The 26,870-nt window shown below is 45.8% G+C and overlaps 1 protein-coding gene across 1 annotated transcript in view; it reads left to right on the top strand.

Moving 5' to 3' along the window:
• Positions 1-26,664, top strand: part of LOC144683776 (amine oxidase [flavin-containing]-like) — a 60,269-nt gene extending 33,605 nt beyond the window's left edge. The window contains exons 10-15 of the mRNA XM_078547156.1: positions 3,993-4,046; positions 6,163-6,220; positions 13,524-13,621; positions 14,837-14,948; positions 19,029-19,091; positions 24,951-26,664. Coding sequence (XP_078403282.1) covers positions 3,993-4,046; positions 6,163-6,220; positions 13,524-13,621; positions 14,837-14,948; positions 19,029-19,091; positions 24,951-25,097 — 532 coding nt within the window. The 3' untranslated portion in view covers positions 25,098-26,664. The remainder of the gene's footprint in view (positions 1-3,992; positions 4,047-6,162; positions 6,221-13,523; positions 13,622-14,836; positions 14,949-19,028; positions 19,092-24,950) is intronic.
• Positions 26,665-26,870: the final 206 nt, after the last annotated feature.

The raw sequence follows: 26,870 nt of genomic DNA, 5'->3' as shown, positions 1-26,870 counted from the left end.
CCCCCCAGATCGTGTCTCGGTGAAAGTGGTTGCATGCTGCGCTCTCCACAATCTTGTGCTGGAAAGGGGGGACGCTGTGGATGATGAAGATGTCGACGCAGTGGCTGCAGCTGCACATGATGAGTCCAGCAGTGAGTCCGAGGATGAGCATCCACAGGGAAATGCTGAGGGCGCTGACCCGGGCATACTGCAGGGAGGCAGGGACACCCGGGAGGCTTTCATCCAACGAACTTCAGCTAGCACACCACAGATGGACCCCCAGGACAAGCCTGAGCTGTAGGCTCCATACTCGTCACCTAAGTGCAAAATCTGCCAGGTTAGGAACAGTAACTAAGGGCCTTGTTAATAAAGCTGAATGTCCACCAAAGCACTCATTACAGTTTTGGAAACCTTACACATACAGAAGAAAAGCGGCAGCCTCAGTCATGGTCACAAATCTGAATTTAATCTGTCAAGCAAACCAACTTATTCCAAAAAAAATGAGCATCGTGTTACCAATCCAAACAATCATAAGGACCTCATCTCAGGCCAACACAAAAGCACCAGTGAGAAACCCGTGGTGTGCCTAAGGTGCCTTATGTTTTTGTTTCCGGGTGCTACGTCTTGGTGCTGCCCCATCGCTCGGAGTGGCATCTGATACAGCCTGCTGACTCTGCTGTCCTGTTGGCCTCGATGACCTTGGTGGTCGTCCTCTGGCCTGTGGAGCTTGTGCTGGCCCCGCCTGGGAGGGAGCTGCCATTTCAACAGCTGGCATCTTCCCAGTCGTCGCAGCCTCACCGGATTCTATGGTCACTGGGAGAGGGGCGGAGGAGCTGCCGCCCTCATCGGAGCATCCTGAGAGGTGCTCGCAGAGACGACAGGCAGCTGCTGCGCTGGCGTGAGGTCGTTTCGGACGCCCCTGCTCGCCGTGGATAGATGGGCACTGAGCTGGAAAACTTGATGTTCAGACCATCAAGGACTGCAGGGGACCAGGCACATGCTCAGCCAGTGCCTGATGATGTGCCTCTGGAGTCGTCTGCGACGCAGCAGGGGCCGGATATTTATGCCCAACAGTGAGGTCAGCATTGTTCTCCCAACAGCCATAGCACTGCTGAATGTTAGTTGATTTAATTTTGCAAGATGGTTTGACCATTGGTTATGGAAGGATAAGCGCATAATGATCTGGGAGACAGGGATAAGCTGGAAACCATGTACATGCAGAAGAAAAGAGGCAGCCGCAGTCATGGTCACAAATCTAAATTTAATCTGTCAAGCAAACCAATTTATTCCCAAAAAAAGAGAATCGTGTTACCAATCCAAACAATCATAAGGACCTCATCTCGTGACCAGCTGAGGTCAATGCCGATGTGAGAGATTGCTGGTCACAGAGCATCCCCAGGAAGCCCTGATGGGTCGCCTGGGGGAGCCTCTCTCCATGGAGGACGCTTGGCGCTCGGACATGAGGCTCATTGCTTCGGCGATCGTCCGCGTAGACTCTTCCACCATGGAGACCAAGCCCAGCATAGCCTCATGTATCTCCCCCAGATGCTCCCGCACACCCGGCCGCATTTCCTGCACCTGCTGCGTCGCAGAGACTCCAGAGACACATCATCAGGCACCGACTGAGCATGTGTCTGGTCCCCTGCAGTCCTCCGACTGCAGGCGCCATGGGCACACTCTGTCTCTGCCAGCTCCTCCAGTGACTGTGAAGTGCCCTCACCGCTGTGCCCCGGGACACTAGCCAATGTTCTAATTCCCACTGAGGTGCTAGTACCTGCGCTGGTGTCTGCCTGGCAGAGATGGTGTGACGCTGGTCAGGCCCCTCAGGTGTGGGATGGGGCCTCTGCTGCTCCTCCCCCCAGCCCTGCTCTGCTGATGCTGAAAGGAAGAACAAGGACAGTGAATCAGTTAACATGGAGACAATGACAAAGTTCATCCCTGTCCCCCAGATAATTATGCGCTTATCCTTCCATAACCAATGGTCAAACCATCTTGCAAAATTAAATCAACTAACATTCAGCAGTGCTATGGCTGTTGGGAGAACAATGCTGACCTCACTGTTGGGCATAAATACCTGGATGTGGCACCCCAGCCTCGCCGACACCATGGCACCTCTCCAGATCCAGGGCCTCCTGCTCAAACCGGCTAAGAATGGCGATCTGCGCCTGGCCACCTCCAGTCCTCACACGCTGTGCCGCATTATGAGCATTCTTCTCCTGAAAATAAGAGACAAACATTGATTTGTGCAAATTGCACATGGACTCTCTTCGCGCATGGCCCACCCCAACCAGACTGGGACATATCAGGGCTCCAGAGCCTCCTCACCCCGCTGCTGCCAAACACTCACACAAAGATGCGAGGCCTGTTCCCTACCACCCCATCCTCCTCCCTTGGACACATGCTGCCTATATCACATTAGGCACCACGCGGTCTGTCCTTCTATAGCAAGGAGGCGCAAGTGCAAGGAGTGCAGAGGACAGCAGATCGATCGGTGCCACGCCACCTTGAAGCTCCCCTCCCAGCATGTCATCACCCTGACTTGGACATGTCCTGGAGTTCCAGCACAGCGCCTAGGTGCAGCTCCTCCAGGCTGCCCCCAAAACAATCATGTGGGAATCAGTGTAACACATGCTCCGGGGGCAAAACACATCTCTTCATCGCTCTCTCAAGCTGACCTCAGCGTGGGAAGTATCTGCTTACCCACCCAGCTAAGGACAAATGCTGTCAATGATTCAACGCAGTCATTACACTCAGACTTGGGGTGAGGGGCGGGCAACAGAGGGGTAAGCTGACCTGTTGGGTTAAATGGCCAATGCCAACATTGTCCTCACCCCGCCGGAGCGCAACAAGTCATTGAAATGCTTGCGACACTAGATCCACGTGCTCCGTACCACGTCGCGGGAGCTCACCACCTCCTCGCAGGCACGTTTAGTCATGTGGGGGGGGCCTTCTCCTCCCATCCTGGGGAAGCAGCAGCTCCCACCATGTTGCCACCTCCTCGAGGAGAGCAGCAAGGCAGTCATCCGAAAAATGAGGGGCACACTGGCACCCCGCTCAACCCTGCGGCCTGGCATGTCCCACTGCCCTACCCTCTGGCCTGGCCTGCTCACCGGAAGCAAGTGGTCTTGCACTTGCCATTGTGAGTAGCCTTGCAAAGGCTGCCAGTGCTTCATTTAAACAGGCTGCCGGGCCTTAATTGGACCCAGCTGTCAGTGAACTCCTGCCACCGCCCGTCCACTCCCGCTATCCTCGGGAATTGCGCATTACACCGGGTGGGCCTTAATTGGCCCAACTGCATAAAATGGCGGCGCGGACCCGATCGCAGGCGGTGATCAGGTCTGCGCCCGCTCTCGGACCACCCTCCCGCCAACCAGAAAATCAGCCCCATGTGTTTTTGCAGCCGTATGCATATCATTAAGCTGTTTAATTTTGCAAACGGCAAATGAACAAATGAAACAGTTATGCTTGGCCTCCCATATTTATTTCAGTACAATTTGTCTTTGTGCAATAATACAAAGTAGTGAAGTCACTATACTTTCCCAAATTAGTGGGCTGCCTTGCTTCGCTTAAATAAAATAACTTCTACCATCCTGTATCCTAACCTTCTAGGCTTGTTGCGAGCTTACTTGGTTAGCCTTCTGTTCATAAGCCTTATTCACATTGTGTGTCTCAGTCTGTATAGTTTATTTTGTTGCATTCACAACCCTCGGAAAGGGTCTATACTAGAGAACCTCTGCCAACCCTTGTGAACTTCCCAATATTGATTACAGTCTTTAGTGAAGCAACTTCAAAACTTGCTCATTAACATTTAACTACCTTTGATCTGTATTTTTTTTAAAATGTGTGAATACACTTCGCTTTAAACAAACTGTTAAATGTAACTCTTTCTCCCCAAATCTTGAATAGGGACAGTCCCAGATGCCATACATGTCCTATGGATCAGTAACGAGATTATTAAATTACCAGTCATGAGATTATCTAAGGTATAATTGAGTACTATTATTTCTTTCTAGGTTTATATTGGCAAGGAAAGCTCGACTCTTACTTAGTCTCACCAAAGCAGAGAGGTGGGTATTGTGATGTTTGGCTGATACTCGGTGATCTTATCTATGATAAATTTTATAATTACCTGACATGTAAAAGTGGAAGTGTGTTTGCAATTTTCCTGCAGCTGTGTTTAATACGAGGAAACCTCAACATAAACCTGTCCCCTCAGCAACCCTTAGCACATTCGACAGGAGTCTGTAATTAAATAGAACTCAGAGTCAAATATGGGAAACAGTAAATGTCACTAATACACCATGCTATTTGCTTCCAACCCTTTTCCCTAAATGGCTGCGATTTAGAAATGGTCATGTTTTCACATTGTTTCAGAGTTAATTCTGTGAATGGTGAATTGAGTTGATCTACCAGATAATAGTGTGACTAGAGCTTCATCCACTGGGAGTGCAATGTTCAAGAGTTACCCCATAAAACTTGTATTCAATCATAGAATGGTTTCAACACAGAAGGAGGCCATTTGGCCCGTTGTGTCCATGCCTGCTCTCTGCAAGAGCAACTCAGCTAGTCCCACTCGCCTTTTCCCTGTAGCTTTGAAAATTTTCATTGTCAGATAATTATCCAATACCCTTTTTAAAGCCACAATTGAGTCTGCCTCCCCTAGTAGTCTTAATACCACCCCTTGGATACCCAACTATATACCGTCCTCCAGTCTGAAAAACAACTGTTCACCTCTATTCTCTGTTTACGGTCACTCAGCCAACTCAATGGAAATAAAAACTGGGAGAGATAGAAGCCAGGCTGCCGATCCACTCTTCCCCATTTTGCACTACATCCCAAACTGATGTGTAAAAGTCTCCATTCTTTATTGGCTCTAAAGGTCCAATGTTTAATGAAGTTAGGATTGTCTCACCTCAATTCACATTAATGTACATTTATACCACAGAATTGTCCAATGTAAATTGTCACTAAATTGTCAGTCTGCCCAAAGGGAAATTTAGAATTGTTAAGGTGGGAAATGGAAATGCTACAATGTTTTAATTTGAAACTTTTATTGAAATTAGAGGGAACTGTAGTGTGTTTTCAACTCAATGATATTCACCACATGGACTGCACTTGTGTTTCCTGTGACCTGCACGTTGGCCCTCCTACTCACTGCCTCTCTCCCACTCGTTGACCCTTCCACTCGCCACCTCTCTCCTGCTCATCGACCCTCCTGCTCGCCATCTTTCTTCCGCCTGCCAAACCCCCGCTTGCCAACGTCCCCGTTCGCCAACTCCCCCACTCGCTGACCCTCCCGCTCGCTGCCTCGCTCCCGCTTGTCAACCCTCCCGCTTGTTGACCTTTTCCTGTTTGGCAACCCTGAAGCAACAAACGGGAGGATCAGCGAGCAGAAGAAAGGTGGTAAGCAGGAGGATTGGGAGAAGTTATGAACAGGAGGGTCGTTGAGCAAGAGGTTCATGGAGAGAAGCAGCGAGTGGGAGAGGCAGTGAGTGGGAGGTAAGTGGAAAAAGTTAGTAGATTATTAAAAAGTTGGTAAGTTATTAAACACAGAAGTAACTTTACATGTGGTGTACTGTATACAGTTACTAACCTGTTATCTTTTATAATCATTTTTTCTGTTTGATGTACCAGCATACCTTTTTGGAGAAATAAATCATAATGAATCTAGAAATATTTTTAAAATCCTACTTGTGGCCTGATTAAAATTTTCCAATATCCCAATTGATCCTCACTACTTTTCTGGTGAATACCACTGACCAAACCAATACTGCACCTACACTGAATTCCATAGAATCTGCAGCACAGGCTTTTTGGGCGATGTTTATCCTCTCCATGAGCTTCCTCCTACTCTAATTGCCACTTCCTACCCTGCCCCATCCTTCTGTCCTTTCTTCCTCATATATGCATCAATCCTCCTTAACTGTTTCAACCACCCAATGTGACAAAGAGTTCCATACTCCCACCACTCTCTGCGTAAAGAAAGTGGTTGATGGAGCAATGTAAACAGAGCTTAATCTGCAACTAATACATAACACTTCTGTGTGATACAGCATGTGATGTCACAGTATAATACGCCATGAATTCTGTTGCCATGCAGGAGACTATACTAGCACATTATGTGTCTCAATATTAAACTAGCCACATTCCTGAGTGGAATGAAAAAAAAATATTGTTTTTCAGGAAGCAACGAATCTGCCAGATTTATGCACGGGTCTTGGAGACAGAAGAAGCCCTGTATGTAAGCACCTTTTAATACAAGACTCCATGACAATCAATTATCTTTCATTTGTAGTGAGGATGTGAGTTAATGGATTAAAAATATTTCTGGGCCTATGCCTCATTTCATTAACTTGGAAAAGCTGTAAGAGATTGTCACAGACAAGTGGAAAACAAATTTTGGACTGTTGGCTTCATTGGCAGTGATTCTCAGGTACACGCCAGGAATGGTGGCCAGAGAGGAGAAGAGAAAGGGGTCATCTGCAGCTGGCAGCAGCTTTCAGAAGTGTCACATAGCTGAGGGATGGACTCCTGCTCCTCCTGGTTCCACTTGAACGGCTTTTAAATACTTACTGTTTTGGTGACGGCTGCTGGTCAGGCTGCATCCAACCCTGGAAAACCTAAGCAGATCGGGTACACACCCACTGCTTCACACAAGACAGCCCAGTTTGGCGGAGTGATTTTTCTATTCATTCAAGGGACGTGGGCCTAGCTGGCTGGACCAGCATTTATTGCCCATCCCTAATTGCCCTTGAGAAGGTGGTGGTGAGCTGCCTTCCTGGAACGCTGCAGTCCATGTGATGCAGATACACCCACAGTGCTGTTAGGAAGGGAGTTCCAGGATTTTGACCTGGCGACAGTGAAGGAACGGTGATATATTTCCAAGTCAGGATGGTGAGTGGCTTGGAGGGGAACTTCCAGGTGGTGGTGTTCCCATTCACCTGCTGCCCTTGTCCTTCCGGATGGTACTGGTCGTGGGTTTGGAAGGTGCTGTCTAAGGAGCCTTGGTGAATTCCTGCAGTGCATCTTGTAGGTGGTACACACTGCTGCTACTGTGCGTCAGTGGTACAGGGAGTGAATGTTTGTGGATGGGGTCCCAATCAAGCGGGCTGCTTTGTCTTGGATGGTGTCAAGTCTCTTGAGTGTTGTTGGAGTTGCACTCATCCAGGCAAGTGGGGAGTATTCCATCACACTCCTGACTTGTGCCTTGTAGATGGTGGACAGGCTTTGGGGAGTCAGGAGGTGAGTCACTTGCCACAGGATTCCTAGCCTCTGACCTGCTCTTGTAGCCACAGTATTTATATGGCTGGTCCAGTTCAGTTTCTTGTCAATGGTAACCCCCAGGATGTTAAAAGTGGGGAATTCAGTAATGGTAATGCCATTGAATGTCTATACAGACATTAGGCCTTTAGTAATGGGAAGGGAGGAGGAAATGTGTCACTTTTCTGCATGCAATGTGCAATTATGAAGGGGAAGGATACAAGTTGTTGAAAGCGAGATATGCTTTTTTTCCCCAGTAATCTCTTCTTTTCTCCTGAATACACTGATTGTGTAGCCAACCTTCTGACAGTAAATGTTGACAGGTTATTAGATACAGAAATTTGATGTCTAAGCTTTACTCTGTTTGTGCCCAATATCTACAAACATCCATGTCACTATTCGAAGAATACTCTACTCTCTCACGTCAAATATCACCACAGGACAGATTAATTGGTCAAACATCTTAGTGCTGAATGTGGGATGTTGGCAATGCTGAATTACTGGGACATTTCTTCATATTACTTCAAGAGTGATTCACTGAGACCCTAGTGGGTTGATATTGTACCATGAAATGTCAAAGAGCTTCCAATGTGGAATGCCCCTGAAATCAAACTTACCCCATGCCTAATATTATAAGCCCTTGGGGTGTACCAATAGGCAGCAGCTAGGAGCCTGCATTCTGGTGTGCACAAAGGTCATTGAAGCCTCGCATTTCATGTAAATTAGGGCACACCAAACACCATTACTAAGGGACCCTTAAAGACAGTCATTCTAGAAATGTTAAATTTTAATCCTAGTTGACCTTCTTACTGAAAAAGAGCCATTCTTTCTTTCTGCTCCAGTTGTTCATTGACATTCAATAGGCAGCTCCATGAAGGAGACTGTGGCTACAACATTTAGCTCTGTAACTCCAGTGGTTTTGACATTATGGGTAGAAAAATGGTATCCATGCTGCTACTACTCACTTCCAGTGTGTCTAATGCTGAACACCATCTTGGTGATGTTCTTAGCGCCAGCATTACAAGCATGTGACAGAAGTATGCAGAGTAGGCAGATTGTGACATCAGTCAGTGTTTAGTGAGGATTTGATGTCAACGCTGCCATTTTGGACCTTGCCACTCTAGTTAATGCCCTTTCTTAAGCACACAGCTAAACAAGAGCTCAACTACACGATGGATGCCAGCAACACCATTTAAATGATCAGTTTAGTTGCTGATTACCTTCTACTTGTTTTGTTTGAGTTAGTGGCAGTGCTGGGTGTTTTGAGGAGTTGTTTACAGTTGGTAAAAACTGCAGGGAATGGTGCTGCACATGGGGAAGGCAATGCTTGTGGCTGGAAGGGCTCTGAGCATACCATTTGCTCCCAGTCATGAGGGCTACGGTAACAGTCCCCTTGAACTGCAGCGTGTGAGGACAGTGGTGCAGAGGCAATAAATAAGAGGACAAGTTGCTTGCAGAGGGAGGAAAAGAGCTGTTAGGAGGAGGCCTTACTCATTAAGGCTCTTTAGGGAGCACTTAACCTCCACCTTTTAAAAAATTTGTTCATGAGATGTCGGCGTCGCTGGCTAGGCCAGCATTTATTGCCCATCCCTAATTGCCCTTGAGAACTGAGTGGCCTGCTGGGCCATTTCAGAGTCAACCAGATTGCTTGTGGGTTCAGAGACACATGTAGGCCAGACCAGGTAAGGACAGCAGATTTCCTTGCCTAAAGGACATTAGTGAACCAGATAGGTTTTTACAACAATTGACAATAGTTTCATAGTCATCATTAGACTTTTAATTCCAGATTTCTAATGATTAAATTCAAATTTCACCATTTGCCTTGGTTGGATTCAAACCCAGGTCCCCAGAGCGTTACCCTGGGACTCTGCATTACTAGTCCAGTGACAATACCACTAAGCCACCATCTCCCCCCATGAGCAGAGTGATTGTCAGTGATTCACATGATTTTCACAGAACTCTTCCAGCTCTTGAAACCAGCCACAGAGCCGGCTGAAGATAGAGCTGCGAGTGGCTGTGTAGGTGACCATGGCCTTTAACTTCTTTGTATTGGGATCCCTTCAGGCTGGACAAAGCCACATGACTAACATCTGCCCTTTTGCTGCTCATTGCTGCATCAGAGAGATGACAGAGGCTCTGTACAGGGACTTCATTTCTTCTCCCTGAACAGAGAGAAACATTGAGTGCGCACATGGCTTTGCCAAAATAATGGGCTTCCTCATGGCACATTTCATGGGAACCAAAGGTAATATTTCCAAGTTAGCTGACAGGACAAAACTAGGTTAGAATGTAAGTAGAGAGGAGTTTGTTAAGAGGCTTCAAGGTGATTTAGACAAGTTGAGTGAGTGGACAAATACATGGCAGATGCAGTATAAAGTGGATAAGTGTGAAGTTATCCACTTCAGTAGAAAAAGCAGAATGGCAGAGTGTTATTTAAATGGTGATAGATTGGGAAATTTTGATATACAAAGGTACCTGGGTGTCCTTGAACACCAGTCACTTAAAGCAAGCATGCAGATATAGCAAGCAGTTAAGAAAGCAAATGGTGTGTTGGCCTTCATTGCAGTAGGATTTCAGTACAGGAGCAAAGATGTCTTACTGCAGCTGTACAGGGCCTTTGTGAGACCTCACCTGGAGTATTGTGTGCAAATTCCGTCTACTTACCCAAGAAAGGATATACTTGCCATAGAGGGAGTGCAGTGAAGGTTCACCAGGCAGATTTCTGGGATGGCAGAATCGCCAAATGAGGAGAGATTGGGCCAATGAGGCCTTTATTTACTGGAGTTTAGAAGGATGTGAGTGGATCTCATTGAAACATAAAATTCTGACGGATCTGGACAGACTGGAGGCAGGGATGATGTTTCCTCTGGCTGGGGTCCTAGAACAAGGGGTCACAATCTCAGGATATGGGTAGGCCATTTAGGAGTGAGATGAGAAGAAACTTCTTCACTCAGAGGGTGGCGAAACTGTGGAATTCCCAACCACAGAAGGCTGTTGAGGCCCAGTCACTGAATGTATTTAAGAAGGAAACAGATAGATTTCTGGACTCTAAAAGCATAAAGGGCTATGGGGAGAGAGCGGGAATATGGCATTGAAATAGAGCATCAGCCGTGATCATATTGAATGACGGAGGAGGCTCGAAGGGCCAAATGACCTACTCCTACTCCTATGTTTCTATATTTCTATGGGCTGTTTTGCTGCGCCTCAATGGTGAGATGTATCCAAACTGCATAGGTTACCACACAATGTGTAGTTGATGTCTGACCATGCTCAGCTCACGCTGAATTAGCTAGCCTCGCAGCAACCATGATGTGGGTAAATGTGAGGTTATCCATTTTGGTAGCAAAAACAGGAAGGCAGATTATTATCTGAATGGCTATAAATTGAGAGAGGGGAATGTGCAACGAGACCTGGGTGTCCTTGTACACCAGTCGTTGAAGGTAAGCATGCAGGTGCAGCAGGTGGTAAAGAAGGCACATGGTATGTTGGCCTTCATAGCCAGAGGATTTGAGTACAGGAACAGGGATGTCTTGCTGCAATTGTACAGGACCTTGGTGAGACCACACCTGGAATATTGTGTGCAGTTTTGGTCTCCTTATCTGAGGAAAGATGTTCTTGCTATGGAGGGAGTGCAGCAAAGATTTACCCGATTGATTCCCGGGATGGCGGGACTGACATATGAGGAGAGATTGGGTCGGTTAGGATTATATTCACTGGAGTTTAGAAGAATGAGTGGGGATCTCATTGAAACCTATAAAATTCTAACAGGACTAGACAGGGTAGATGCAGGAAGGATGTTCCTGATGGTGGGGGAGTCCAGAACCAGGGGTCACAGCCTGAGGATATGGGGTAGACCATTTAGGACTGAGTTGAGGAGAAATTTCTTCACCCAGAGAGTGGTGAGCCTGTGGAATTTGTTACCACAGAAAGTAGTTGAGACCAAAACATTGTATGTTTTCAAGAAGGAGTTAGATATAGCTCATGGGGTGAAAGGGATCAAAGGATATGGGGAGAAAGCGGGAGCAGGCTATTGAGTTGGATGATCCAGCCATGATCATAATGAATGGCGGAGCAGGCTCGAAGGGCCGAATGGCCTACTCGTGCTCCTATTTTCTATGTTTCTATGCTTCTATGATGCATTCATTCTTCACCAGTCCACTGATCCTGCACTTTTTCAGCCACCAAGTCAAATCAGATGGTAACTGCTGGGCAAAAAGGCTATCTGCCCTGTAACTGGCTAATGGCTCAGCACAACAACCTACTACACCGGCCAACATTAAAAGTGAGAGCCATGCTGCCACGATAAACATCTTCGAGCAGATCATTGGCAATTGTGCTGTTGCTTCAGCCACTGTGGAGGAGCCGTCCAGTGGTTGTCCATTGTATCCTCTGCCACCTGGCCATCATGAGGGCACAACCCATTCTACCAGGTTGAGGAAGAAGGGAGGAGACAGCCGGCACATCCACATCCCTGAGTTAGAGTTGGGGACTTTGAACAGTTCCAAATTACTTACCTGGATAGTTACTCATGAATGTCAGACAGAAAAATCCTAGTGTAACTCGGGGTAACTATACTACCAATCCTCCTGGACTCCCCCCTCAATTGACCTGACTAGCCCCCACCATCCAACTTCCTACCGCCCCCAACTCCCCTGACCCAAATGGACTAGCTCCTGACCTGAAAAGCCCTCCCATTGCATCCCAATTACTCCCTAACTCATCTACCCACCCACCTACCCACCTGCCACCCTACCACCTCACCCACCTCCCTCACCCACCCTACTCACTTACCCACTTACCTCACCCACCTCTACCCAGCCTACCACCCTACACATTCATTCACTCTTCCATTCATCCATTTACTACCATTCACACTGAACATTTAAACTTACTGTTTGGCAGCTAGAGCAACAAAGGCTATCCTTTACATATCCATACAGTAAAAGTGGGATGTTGTTTCTGTGCTGATTCTCTTCACTGCTATCTGTGTGGATTCCTGTGCTGAGAGATTTCTTCTGTATCGTGGGTTGGAAGTCAGAGCTTTTCAACATACGCAGGGAAGTGGGTAGTTTTCTGTCTGATCAGCATCGGACACAAGAGTTCCAACTTTGATCGGAAGTTTTGGGCCAATTAAAACATACAATCCGAGATGCCATGACACCTGTCTGAGTTCCCACTGTGGCATTTTGGAGTTGGGTGTTTCTGCTGCTGCAATGGAGGCTGAGAAATCGGAAATCAGATGCTGCACCATGGTCGGGTCTTCAAGTGCTCTCATGGAGTTGGCCACCACTTCCATGCTAGAAAGGATGGGCTCCACGCTCCACGCAAAACCCTGTGCTGAGTTGGAGCTGAACTCCAAGCTGAACTGCTTAACAGTGAAATCAGGATTTCTGGCAGGCCTGCCAATGGGTGAAATATTTCTGAGTGCATGCCATTAGCCATTGTCTATATGTCAAGTATCCCATCAAAGCCTTCATTTGAGCCCTCGGCAGCAGAACTCGTGGACGAACTAAGACTATGGAGCTGCCACCCACACTATCCTTGCCCTCTGACTTGGTTGTAGCCCATTAGTACCCGGTGACTCACCATGGCTGGGGTTCCTAGAATAAGGGGCTACTTCTAAGCTGCCCTCTAATGCTCACACAGAGTCTGTATCAGAGCTGGTGGCTGCATGTATGAGTTCAAGTGACGATACCTCTTCATCTGTCTCTTATTCTTTGAGGACTTCAACCGCCTGCCCTGCTGGGCCTGGTCAAGCCCTTGATTACCTGTAAGAATAAAGACAGAGGGTGAGTCACTGGGCACCAGCAGGCTACAACCAAGCCAGATGGAAAGGATAGCGTGGGTGCCAGCTCCATAGAGTCTGAGGTCTCACATGAGTTGGGTTGAGGGACATGAGGGGAAAGCACCCTTAAGAGTTGCAGTTTGGCTTAAAGTAGTGCAGGCTAGCTTTAAGTGGCGCTAGCCTTTTACGAGTTTGTGTCCTCTGCGGAGGCAGGGGGCCAGTCAAATGTGCATTTAGTGCTGAACTGCACTCCACAATCATTATCATTAGCAAGCAGCGCGAAGTTTGTGAGATGCCTGCGTTAATTTGAACGGGCACAGGTTAATTGCACTTCCTGATCCCTCAGCCTGATTTTGGAAGCTATCCACTTTTGCACCTTGTGTCCCATTACCTTGGAAAAGAAATTGATAATGCTTAAAGATTTATTCATGTATGGCTAATGATAAATTCTGTTACCATTATCACTTGTCATTAAAACACAAATGTTTCTTGTTGTCAGGCTGTTCATTATGAAGAGAAAGACTGGTGTGAGGAGCAGTACTCGGGTGGCTGCTATACTGCATACTTCCCACCTGGGATGTTTATTCAGTTTGGCAGGTATGTGCCTGTGAATATTTGCTATCTGCATCATAGCACATGGTGTCTCTTGCTGAATGGTGAGAGCTGTACTTTGTCTCTGCTCTCATATGTACTACAGTGCCAACTAATTGGGTTCAATACCCTGCTTCCACTTCACTGGACTTCAGTAGATGGTATAACCTGGGTATGCTTAATTATCAGCTACAACTGTGATGGAGCATAACACTCACACTGTCAGTCCTACAACTGCCAGGCTTAATCTTTGCACCATCATCCCTTTTGCCATTTAATCTCTCCTGCCTTCCATTTGTCATGTTCTTATAATGACATAATACCTTGGGCATATCTACATATTTAGTGTACAATGCACAAGGCAGCAATCACTCACAAGGGATTGGGTAAACACCTTCTGGGCTCATTTATTAAGGCTAGGCACACAAGAACGGTTATACATAGGCATAAAGCTTAAAGACACCCGTGATGTCATGCAGATATCCCTTATAGGCATCTTACAACACCATCCAATCATAAACCTTTCCTTTTGGCCTTTCCTCCCTTCCTTCTTTGCCTGCCTCTGTATTTGCTTAAAATCTATTGTATCTCTAAATATTTCCAGTTTTAATGAAAGTTCATCAATCTGAAATATTACATTTGTTAAAAGCAAAGTACGGCAGATGTTGGATATCTGAAATAAAAACAGAAAATGCTGGAAAAACTCAGCAGATCTGAAAGCATCTGTCAAAAGTTATTCTTTCACAGAGTGCTTACCCTTGTTCTGCTATTAACACATTCTGCTTTCTTACCTTTATGCCACTATCAGCACCTTCTTTAGCCCATAACAATACTATTAACACCCCCTTTGTCCTTTTGTTCATGACATCTTTGTCAACCTCTCCTTAGCCCCCACCTATCGCTGGTCTTCTATCCAGCTTCGCCTGCCCCACCCCCCTTAAACAGTATAAATGCCATAACATTTCTACTTCTCTTTAGTTCTGAAGGAGGGTCATACAGACTCGAAACGTTAACTCTGTTTCTCTCTGCACAGATGCTGTCAGACCTGCTAAGTTTTTCCAGCATTTTCTGTTTTTATTTCACATTACATTTGTTTCTCTCTCCACAGATGCTGCTTGGCCTGCTGAATATTTGCAGAATTTTCTGTTTTGTTTTATTTTAGATAAGGTGATTTTGTTTGAGGGGATTGACTCACACAAGTTGATTTTAATTTTTGTTCAGAGTTCTGCGAGAGCCCTTTGGGAGAGTGTATTTTGCTGGGACTGAGACAGCCACCAAGTGGAGTGGTTATATGGATGGAGCAGTACAGGCTGGGGAACGCGCTGCTAGAGAGGTACCACTGAAGCAAAATGTTAATTCAATCCCCCCTCCTCCCTCCCCACCCATCCACTGGTTCACTGCATTTCAGCTTCTGTACATTTCTCTGTTAGTGTTAAGTGTCTATTGCAACTTTATAGCCTGAGTGGAAGCAGGTAGTGTGTCTAGAGATGTTGGAGTAAAGTTCTAGCTGATTGTGCTGGTGAAAAGAAGCTGATTTGTTGGTGATGCTATAAAGTATATGTAGACATTATTGAACTGCCAAAAAATCACCATTGCAAAAGGCAAAATATTGCTGATGCTGAGAATTTGAAATATAAATAGAAATTGGTGGAAAAGGCCAGGCAGAGTCTGTGGAGAGAGAAAAAGAGGTAAGGTTTCAGGTTTGTGATGAAATGTCGCAGATCTGAAACATTAACTCTGTTTCTCTTTCTACAGATGCTGCCTTGCCTGCTGAGTATTTCTACAATTTTCTAATCACCGGTGTGTATATATAATCACCAATGTTGTGTTAAGTAAAAAGTGCAGCTGGTATTGAAGGGTACCAGTGGAGTTACAACATGAAGATTCAAATTTAAAAATCTTACTTTCTAAGTGCTGTGATGCACTGAAATTATAATCCAACATCTGTTGCCTGCTCCTGAAATAAGAAGTGTGCAGTATGTGTCATTGTTTACAGGCTGAGTGTGATTTAGACATCTGGTGATAGTATAATAAGAGCATTTTTTTAATATACATTCACGTGGGCATCACTGGCTGGGCCAGCATTTATTGCCCATTCCTAGTTGCCATTGAGAAGGTGGTGGTGAGCTGTTTAGTTGAACCGCTGCAGTCTATGTGGTGTAGGTGCACCCACAGGAAGGGAAGGAGGAAAGGGAGTTCCAGGATTTTGACCCACCGACAGTGAAGGAACAGTGGTACATTTCCAAGTCAGGGTGATGAGTGACTTGGAAGGGAACTTCCAGGTAGTGGTGCTCCCATCTATCTGCTGCCCTTGTCCTTCTGGATGGTAGTGGTCGTGGGTTTGGAAGGTGTTGTCTAAGGAGCCTTGGTGAATTCCTGTAGTGCATCTTGTAGATGGTACACACTGTTGCTACTGTGTGTCAGTGGTGGAGGGAGTGAATGTTTGTGGATGTGGTGCCAATCAAGTGGGCTGCTTTGTCCTGGACGGTGTCAAGCTTCTTGAGTGTTATTAAAACTGCACTCATCCAGGCAAGTGGGGGATATTCCATCAAACTCCTGACTTGTGCCTTGTAGATTGTGGACAGGCTTTGGGGAGTCGGGAGGTGAGTTATTCACTGTAGGATTCCTAGCCACCGACCTGCTCTTGTAGCCATTGCATTTAAATGGCTAATCTAGTTCATTTTCTGTTCAATGGTAACCCCCAGGATGTTGATAGTGGAGGATTCAGTGATGGTAATGCCATTGAATGTCAAGGGGTGATGGTTAGATTCTTTCTTGTTGGAGATGGTCATTGTCTGACACTTGTGTGGCGCGAATGTTACTAGCCACTTGTTAGCCCAAGCCTGGATATTGCCCAGGTCTTGCTGCATTTGGACATGGACTGCTCCAGTATCTGAGGAGTCACAAATGGGGCTGAACGTTGTGCAATCATCAGCGAACATCCCCACTTCTGACCTTATGATGGAAGGAAAGTAATTGATGAAGCAGCTGAAGATGGTTGGGCCGAGGACACTATCCTGAGGAACTCCTGCAGTGATGTCCTGGGGCTGAGATGACTGACCTCCAACAACCACAGCCATCTTCCTTTGTGCTAGGCATGACTCCAACCAGTGGAGAGTTTTCCCTTGATTCCCATTGACTCCAGTTTTACCAAGGCTCCTTGATGCCACACTCGGTCAAATGTGGCCTTGATGTCAAGGGCAGTCACTCTCACCTCGCCTCAGGAGTTCAGTTCTTATGTCCATGTTTGAACCAAGGCTGTAATGAGGTCAGGAGCTGAGTGGCCCTGGCGGAACTCAAACTGGGCATCAGTGAGCACATTGTTGCTAAGCAAGTGCAGCTTGATAACACTGTTGATGAACACTTCCATTACTTTACCGATGATCGAGAGCATGCTGATGGAGCGCTAACTGCCTGGGTTGGATTTGTCCTGCTTTTTGTGTACAGGACATATCTGGGCAATTTTCCACGTGGCCGGGTAGATGCCAGTGTAGTAGCTGTGCTGGAACAACTGAGCTAGGGGCACGGCAAATTCTGGAGCACAAGTCTTCAGTACTATTGCTAGAATATTGACAGGGCCCATGGCCTTTGCAGTATCCAGTGACTTCAGCCGTTTCTTGATATCACATGGAGTGAATTAAATTGGCTGAAGACTGGCATCTGTGATGCTGGGGACCTCCGGAGGAGGCCGAGATGGATCATCCACTTGGCACTCCTGGCTGAAGGTTGTAGCAAATGCTTCAGCCATATCTTTGCACTGATGTGCTGGGCTCCTCCATCATTGAGGATGGGGATATTTGTGGAGCCTCCTTCCTCAGTGAGTTGTTTAATTTTCCACCACCATTCACAACTGCAGAGCTTAGATCTGATCCGTTGGTTGTGGGATCGCTTAGCTCTGTCTATCACTTGCTGCTTATGTTGTTTGGCATGCAAGTAGTCCTGTGTTATAGCTTCACCAGGTTGACACCTCATTTTTAAGAATGCCTGGTGCTGCTCCTGGCATAATCTCTTGCACTCTTCATTGAGCCAAAGTTGATCCCCTGGCTTGATGGTAATGGTAGAGTGGGGAATATGCCAGACCATGAGGTTACAGATTGTGTTCGAGTACAATTCTGCAGCTGCTGATGGACCACAGCACCTTATGGATGCCCAATCTTGAGTTGCTAGATCTGTTCGAAATCTATCCCATTTAGCACTCTGGTCGTGCCACACAACACGATGGAGGGCATCCTCAATGTGAAGGCGGGACTTGGTCTCCACAACAACTGTGCTGTGGTCACTCCTGCCGATACTGTCATGGGCAGATGCGTCTGTGGCAGGGAGGTTGGTGAGGATGACGTCAAGTATGTTTTTCCCTCTTGTTGGTTCCCTCACCACTTGCTGCAGACCCAGTCTAGCAGCTATGCCCTTTAGGACTCAGCGAGCTCAGTCAGTAGTGGTGCTACCGAGCCACACTTGGTGATGGACAATGAAGTCCCCCACCCAGAGTATATTCTGTGCCCTTGCCACCCTCAGTGCTTCCTCCAAGTGATGTTCAATATGGAAGAGCACTGATTCATCAGTTGAGGGAGGGCGTTGCGTGGTAATCAACAGGAGATTTCCTTGCCCGTATTTGACCTGATGCCATGAGACTTCATGGGGTCCAGAGCCAGTGTTGAGGACTCCCATGGCACCTCCCTCCTGACTGTATACCACTGTGCCACCACCTCTGCTGGGATGGTGATCTGTAAGATATGGTTCCGTAAGGATGATTATGTTAGGCTTTTTCTTGACTAGCCTGTGAGTCAGCTCTCCCAATTTTGGCAGTAGCCTCCAGATGTTAGTGAGGAGGACTTTGCAGGGTCGACAGAACTGAGTTTGCCATTGTCATTTCTGGTACCTAGGTCCATGCCGGGTGGTCCGTCTGCCCGGTTTCATTCCTTTTTGAGACTTTGTAGCAGTTTGATACAACTGAGTGATTTGCTCAACTATTTGAGGGCTGTTAAGAGTCAATCACATTGCTGTGGGTCTGGAGTCACATGTAGGCCAGACCAGGTAAGGGTGGCAGATTTCCTTCCCTAAAGGGACATTAGTGACAATGGTTTTAATTTCAGATTTTTATTGAATTTTATTGATTTGAAACTGGGTCCCCAGAGTATTACCCTGGGTCTCTGGATTACTTGTCCAGCGACAATGCCACTGCACCATCGCCTCTCTTTATGAGTTGAGGAGTTTATGAATGATGTCAATGGAATTGAAAATTGGGAAAGATGTTTAACGAGTGTCTGAGTTGTTATCTCCCATTTTACATTCGCGTTTGGTGTAGCAGTCAAAACTCTCTTCATTTGTACTTTGAGTCTGTTTGATATATCTATCTGTGTATATGAGTAATTTGCTCAATGCTGCCCTTAACTAGCCTGTGTTCTTTCTGTAGGTAATGTGTGCCATAGGAATTATTCCGGAGACAGCAATCTGGACCCTCGAGCCCGAGGTTCAGGTAAGCGGTGAACAGATTAAATTAAAATCTTAAAGCTACCCATTTCAATGTCAGCTTGATGATTGAATAATAAGATGGTTTGGTGGTGAATGTTTAAACCCGGTGAGATCCATTAGTAAATCTGAAGTGACATTGGAGAATATGTTCACAAAAGCAAATATATATTGTGATCAGCAGTGTTGATAAATTGAATAAAGATCAGTCTGTTGTATTGATAGCTCTGCCTGGTTAATCACTCCCACAGGAATGATTTGAAATTGATGGTGTATTCAAACAGGAAACGAGCAATGTCTGAGTGACTAGCCTCTCCTGGCCCAGATTTATGTGATCAATGTACTAGAGTGCAGTATTTCATGTTTACATACTGTGTACATCAAGAACTTTGATCAAGATGAAATGAGCTAATCCATTGCAGTTATATATAATGGGAATGAAGGGATGTAGATCATTGTGTGGGAATTCAGTGCTCAAATCATGATCATTGATTTGGAGTTGATGCCAGATCTGCTTAGATCAGCTAAAGCACTATCAGGTCCTGCTCCCCTTTGTCAAACCTGTTCACTATTCAAGGATCATCCAGGAACGCAAAGATAACTTTGGCTCTCTTCTCGACTGCAAACCATCTTCTTAAGCCACCCTACCCTCAGATTTGACAGTAAGTGCATGGAGCTCAGGGACATTTTTGTCACAAAAATTGATGTTATCCCTTCAGCTGCCTCTGTTACTATCCTCTCTTCCATTAGTCCATCTGGCCAAAATTCTCCGAAGATTCATCTCTATCTTCCCTTATCTCACATCTTTTTCTAGATTCTCTTCTATCTGCCCTCATGCCCCCTCTATGCTCATCTTGTCCATTAGACCCTCCTCCTGCTCCCTTTGACCCCATTCCTCATCAAACTGCTGACTACTCAACTTCTCTTCCTAGCTCCTGCATTAGCGGATGTTGTTAGCTCTCTCTCACTTTGATACTGGTGCCTCCCTCTTCATCACCCATCTCCTCAATAAAAAATAGCCTTGAGCCCTCTCTCCTTGCAAACTATGATGCCATCCCCAATTTTTCTCCAAAGTCCTTGAACATGTTGTTGCCTTGCAAATCCAAATCCATTCCCACCCTGCCCACAATTCCGAGCTTGATTCCCCCTAATTAGATTTCTGCCCTGTCACAGAACTGAAACGACTCTTATCAAAGTCACAGATGACACTCTGACTGTGACAATGGTAAACTAATCCTCCCTCATCCTTCTCAATCAGCCTGCAGTATTCAACAGTGCTGAGAAGCTGCTCTATATGCTTGTTGGTATTGTCGTTACTCCTTTTGTTTCTCCAAGATGAACTGATATTGAAAATCTGGATTGGGAATGGATTCAAATCATCACAGCTATACCTCTGGAATCTGGATGATAAACAGCCCTTTGACTTGAGGAAGGTTTAGTGGCCCTGAGCCTCCCTAGAAGGGAGCATGGGTCAAAGAAGCATGGTAATAATGTTATAGTCCTATCTCGGACTCATACTCCAGCCTACTCCAACTTCAGTCTGGGAGTGCAGCCTTACTGAATTTGCTGCTTAGCACTGATCATGTGACTGCACAAATGAGTAAATAAAAACAGCGAGGGTGAGCTACCTAACAGAAAATGCTGCATCTAACAGCTTTTAATGTAAATTAGGTGTGTGTCAATTTGGTTCAATTAGCAGTGCTCTTCCATTTGTTCATAATTGTGGGTTCAAAGCCCAACTATAGATTTCAGTATTCCAACCACACTGATACTTTAAAGGGGTACTGAGAAAATTCTGTATTGTCGATGGTGCTATCTTTTGGATGCAAGATTAAACCTAATTCCCTTCTGCCTACTCAGCTGGCAAGGATCTCAAAGCACAATTCAAAGAGCAGGGAGACACCTTAGATATTTCTCACACAACTAACACTCCCAAAAACTAGATTATCTGGTTATTTATTACTGTGGGATGTGAATAGGAAACCTTCAGGCTTAAAGTAAATTCAGAAAGGGTGTGTTCACAGAGTGGACAGTAACTAGATGGAAGTGAGCATTGGAGAATTATGGCTCTATGGTTGCAGTTTTAGGACCTTGCTATCAAATTTACTGAAAAAAGAACAGCTACTGCACATTAAAAACAATCTATTGGTTGTAATGTGCCTTGGGAGGGCTAGTAAATGTGAAAAACACTACATAAATTCAAATTCTTTATGTTTGAGTGCTTTATAATGTTCTTAGGTGTCATTGGCATTTACTGAAAGAAATTTATCTCCACCTTTGTCATACCAGCTCTCAGCCACAACTGTGGAGTGGTGCTGGCCATGGTGGCAGTGGTAATGTTACTGGACTAGTAATCCAGAGGCCCAGGCTAATGCTCTGGGGTCATGGGTTCAAATCCCACCATGGCAGCTGGTTGAATTTAAATTCAATTAATAAATCTGGAATCAGTCATAGTGACCATGAAGCCATTGTCAATTGTTGTAAAAACCCACCTGGTTCACTAATGTCCTTTAGGGAAGGAAATATGCCATCTTTACCTGGACTGGAGACCCACAGCAATGTGGTTGATCGTTAAACGTCCTCTGAAATGGCCTAGCAAGCCACGCGGTTGTATCAAACTGCTACAGAAAAGTTGATAAGGGATGAAACCAGATGGGCCACCTGGCACTGGAAATGACAACGGTAAACCCATCCCTATCGACCATGCAAAGACCTCCTCACTAATGTCTGGGAACTTATGCCAAATTGGGACAGTTGTTCCAAAGACTAGTCAAGCAACAGCCTGAAATAGTCATACTCACAGAATCATACCTTACAGACAATGTCCCAGACATCAACATCACCACCCCTGGATAGATGTCCAGTTCTAGCAACAGGACAGACCCACCAGAAGTGGCAGCACAGTGGTATACATTTGGAAGGGAGTTTCCCTGAGAGTCCTCGTCATTGACTCTGGAACTCATGAAGTCTCATGGCATCAGGTCACACATGGGCAAGGAAACCTCCTGCTGATTGCCACGCACCGCGCCCCCATCCCCCACCCTACCATCCCCTCAGCTGACGAATCAGTTCTTCTCCATGTTGACCACCACTTGGAAGATGCACTGAGAATGTCAAGGGCATAGAATGTACTCTGGTTTGGGGACTTCATTGTCCATCACCAAGAGTGGCTCAGTAGCACCACTACTGACCGAACTGGCCAAGTCCTAAATGACATAGCTGCTAGCCTGGGTCTGTGGCAGGTGGTGAGGGAACCAACAAGACAGAAAAACATACTTGACCTCATTCTCACCAATCTGTTTGTTGCAGATCCACCGGTCCATGACAATATTTGTAGGAGTGACCACCACACAGTCCTTGTGGAGACAAAGTCCCATCTTCACATTGAGAATACCCCCCATCATGTTGTGTGGCACTACCACCATGCTAAATGGCTTAGATTTCGAGCAGAACTAGCAACTCAAAACTGGGCATCCATGAAGTGCTGTGGGCCATCAGCAGAGTAGGATTGTATTCAACCTCAACCTGTAACCTCATGGCCCGGCATATCCTTCACTTTTCCATTGCTATCAAGCCAGGGGATCAACCTGGTTCAATGAAGAGTGCAGGAAGGCACACCAGGATCAGCACCAGGCATACCTAAAAATGAGGTGACAACCTGGTGAAGCTATAACACAGGATTACCTGCATGCCAAACAGCAGAAGCAGCGTGCGATGGACAGAGCTAAGCGATCCCACAATCAATGGATCAGACCTAAACTCTGCAATCCTGCCACATCCAGTTGTGAATGGTTGTGGATGATTAAACAACTCACTGGAGGAGGAGGCTCCACAAATACCTCCATCCTCAATGAGGTGGGGCCAGCCCATCAGTGCAAAAGATATGTCTGAAGCATTTGTAGCCATCTTCAGCCAAAAGTGCCAAGTGGATGATCCATCTTAGCCTCCTCCTGGGGCTCCCAGTGTCATAGAAGTCAGCCTGCAGCCAGTTTGATTCTCTCAACACGATATCAAGAAATGGCTGAAGGCACTGGATACTGCAAAGGCTATGGGCCCTGACAATATTCCAGCAATAGTACTAAAGACTTGTGCTCTAGAACTTGCCGTGCCCCTAGCCAGCTGTCCCAGTACAGCTACAACACTGGCATCTACCCGGCTATGTGGAAAATTGCTCAGGTATGTCTTGTACACAAAATGCAGGACAAATCCAACCCAGCCAATTACTGCCCCATCAGTCTACTCTTGATCATCAGCAAAGTGATGGAATGGGTCATCAACAATGCTATCAAATGGCACTTGCTTAGCGATAACTTGTTCACTGACGCTCAATTCAGGTTCCGCAAGGGTCACTCAGCACCTGACCACAATACAGCCTTGGTCTAAACATGGACAAAAGAGCCGAACTCAAGAGGTGAGACAAGAGTCACTGCCCTTGGCATCAAGTTAGTGTTTGACTGAATGTGCCATCAAGGAGCACTAGCAAAACTGGAGTCAATGGGAATCCGGAGGAAAACTCTCCACTGGTTGGAGTCATACCTAGCACAAAGGAAGGTAGTTGTGGTTGTTAGAGGTCGGTCATCTCAGCTTCAGGGCATCACTGCAGAAGTTCTTCAGGGTAGTGCCCTATGTCCAACCATCTTCAGCTGCTTCATCAATGACCTTCCTTCCATCATTAGGTTAGAAATGGGGATGTTTGCTGATGATTGTACAATGTTTAGCACCATTTGCGACTCCTCAGATACTGAAACAATTCGTGTCCATATGCAGCAAGACCTGGATAACATTCAGGCTTGGGCTGATATGTGGCAAGTAACATTCATGCCAAATGAGTTCCAGGCAATGACTATCTCAAGCAAGAGATAATCTAGTCATCTCCCCTTGACATTCAATGGCATTACCATCGCTGAATCCTCCACTAGCAACATCCTGAGCGTGACCATTGGCCTGAAACTGAACTGGACTAGCCATATAAATACCGTGGCTAGAGGAACAGTTCAGACGCTGGGAATTCTATGGCAATGTAACTCACCTCCTGATTTCCCAAAATCTGTCTACCATCTACAAGGCTCAATTCAGGATTGTGATGGAATATTCTCTTGCCTGGATGAGGGCAGCTCCAACAACACTCAAGAAGCTTGACACCATCCAGGACAAAGCAGGCGGCTTGATTGACACCACATCCACAAACATTGACTCCCTCCACCACTGACACACAGTGGCAGTAGTGTGTACCATTTACAAGATGTACTGCAGCAACTCACCAAGGCTTCTTCAAAAGCACCTTCCAAAACTGTGACCTTTACCACCATCAGCAAGTTCCCCTCCAAGCCACACAGCATCCTGACTTGGAACTATTTTGCTGTTCCTTCATTGTCACTGGATCAAAATCCTGGAACTCCCTCCCTAACAGCACTGTGGGTGTACCCACACCACATGGATTGCTGCGGTTCAGGAAGGTGGCTCACCACCACCTTCTCAAGGGCAATAAATGCTGGCCTAGCTAGCGCCACCCACATCCCATGAAAGAATAAATTTAAAAATATGGTTAACGCTATATTTCTTAAAATAAAAGCATAGGACACTACCCTGAGGAGCTCCTGCATTGATGTCCTGAGACCTCCAACAACCACAACCACCTTCCTTTGTGCTAGGTATGAATCCAACCAGCGGAGAGTTTTCCCCACGATTCCCATTGACTCCAGTTTTGCTAGGGCTCCTTGATGCAGTCAAATGCTAACTTGATGTCAAGGGCAGTCATTCTTGTCTCACCTCGTGAGTTCAGCTCTTTTGTCCATATTTGAACCAAGAACACTACACCGTATTGCTGAAGAGGAAATACTCAAGCTCTTTTTTTTCCTTTATTCAGGAAGTTCCAGGTCGACCAATCATCACAACATTCTGGGAGCGACACCTGCCCTCTGTGCCGGTATTCTTGATGGTGCTCAGCTTTTCCACTTGTCTGGCAGTTGCTGGTGTTGTCATGTCCAGGAAAATCTATCTGCACAGGGCTTGAGGAGTAACTTTGTGGCTGTGCAGTGGATGGAAACTTTTTGTTGCAAAGATCATCTGTTAGAATTCATCAATGGTGCCATTTTGGAGCTGAGGTCAGAATTTGAACCAGGGCAGCTGAGGGCAGGGTCATTTGGGAGTATATTAGACAGATCACAACCAATCTTGTGGAGCCATCAGTTCTTTTATTAGCTGAGGGTTAGGGGAGGGTTGGAATTTATCACATTATATGAATTTCTCATGCATTTCTCAGGCATTCAAGAACATTGAAACTCAAAGAGTTTACTGAATCCCTTAATTTGTTTTCTTCTCAACACAGTCCCAAAGGCCTCAACTGTGATGAATCGCTGTAAAGATAAGAAAAAATATCAGGCAGTGAGATTCAGGAGCTACTTTACTGAGACTGAACAGCTTGTAAGTCAACTCCCTGCAATGACATCCATCACTGGCAAAAAGTAAAGGACAATAATTCTCCCAACCCTTGAGTCAGTGGCTTGAATAATGCAGCTTCAGGCTCACTTCTTTCTTCAAACCACAGTCTATATATAAGGGAGTATATAATGGGATCATGAAATTCTCTTTTACAAATTCACTACATGATTCTAATCCACTGAAATGCCACTATCCTAGTAAATGCACCATCTAAATTGGCCAATTAGATTTAGTGAGTAATCTGTGTATTGGACAGTTTGGGCCTCAGCATCCCTGCTTTAGAGGGGGACAATCAGTCAGGATTTACACTGTCCAGTAACCCTATCTTTGCTGGAAAGTGCATATGTCTGGACATCAGGTCAGAGCAAAGTCAAATAAAAGCAAAAGACTGGGGATGTTGGAAATCTGAAATAAAAACAGAAAATGCTGGAAAAACTGAGCAGGTCTGACAGCAACTATGAAGAGAGAATGTTAACGTTAACTCTGTTTCTCTCTCCATAGATGCTGTCAGACCTGCTGAGTTTTTCCAGCATTTTCTGTTTTTATTCAGGCTTGTCAATGTCTCTGCTCACATGTGCAAAATGCTAACATCTGTGGATTTGTAGCTCTGAATTGTCAGGAACAAAAGGAAGAAAACAGGAGCAAAGTAATCAGAAAAATATTCTGAAAAATAAATAAAAACTCCATACCTGTAAAATTAAGTGGTTGAAATGCTTTAATTTGAGATGCCAAATTTGCCTTGATTTACTGACAGAAAATTTCTCCATTGGACTCTTGTACCTTTGTGTCTTCACTAGTGGCCAATACCAAGGCTCTGCCCGATTAAGCACATCTGGTAATTGTGTGCAAGCTGAAGAAATTAAAGATGGTGATGTAACCTGCAAGCCAGCTCTCAGAATAGGGTTAAATCGTGTTTGTCTGAATAGTGAAGGTGTCTATCCATGTTCACCCGCTTCAACCTTTTATCGGTGGTTGTTGTTTTGGAAAATAAAAACATTTTGGTGTCTTACATTTTCCTGAAGTGATATCCATTTCCTAGCTGAAAACTATAGAGTCCTTGTTCATATTTTAAAGAAATCACTGACGTACTGTGTGTATTGTACCACTGCTGAGATCTTAAAATAAAAGTATCAGTGCAATCCACTTTGTGTCTTATTTCAATAATTCACCATACCTCTACTTTAATCTGTTCTTGGATTCATAGAAGCGCAGAATGGTTACAGCACAGAAGGAGGCCATTTGGCACATCATGTCTGTGCTGGCCCTCTGAAGAGGCAATTCACTCACTTGCCACTTGCTTTTTCCCATAGTCCTGCAATTTTTCCTTTTCAGATAATGATCCAAT

Source organism: Cetorhinus maximus, chromosome 8 (assembly GCF_964194155.1).
Source record: "Cetorhinus maximus chromosome 8, sCetMax3.hap1.1, whole genome shotgun sequence".
NCBI classification, from domain to species: Eukaryota; Metazoa; Chordata; class Chondrichthyes; order Lamniformes; family Cetorhinidae; genus Cetorhinus; species Cetorhinus maximus.
This window is presented reverse-complemented; position numbering and strand designations above follow the sequence as displayed.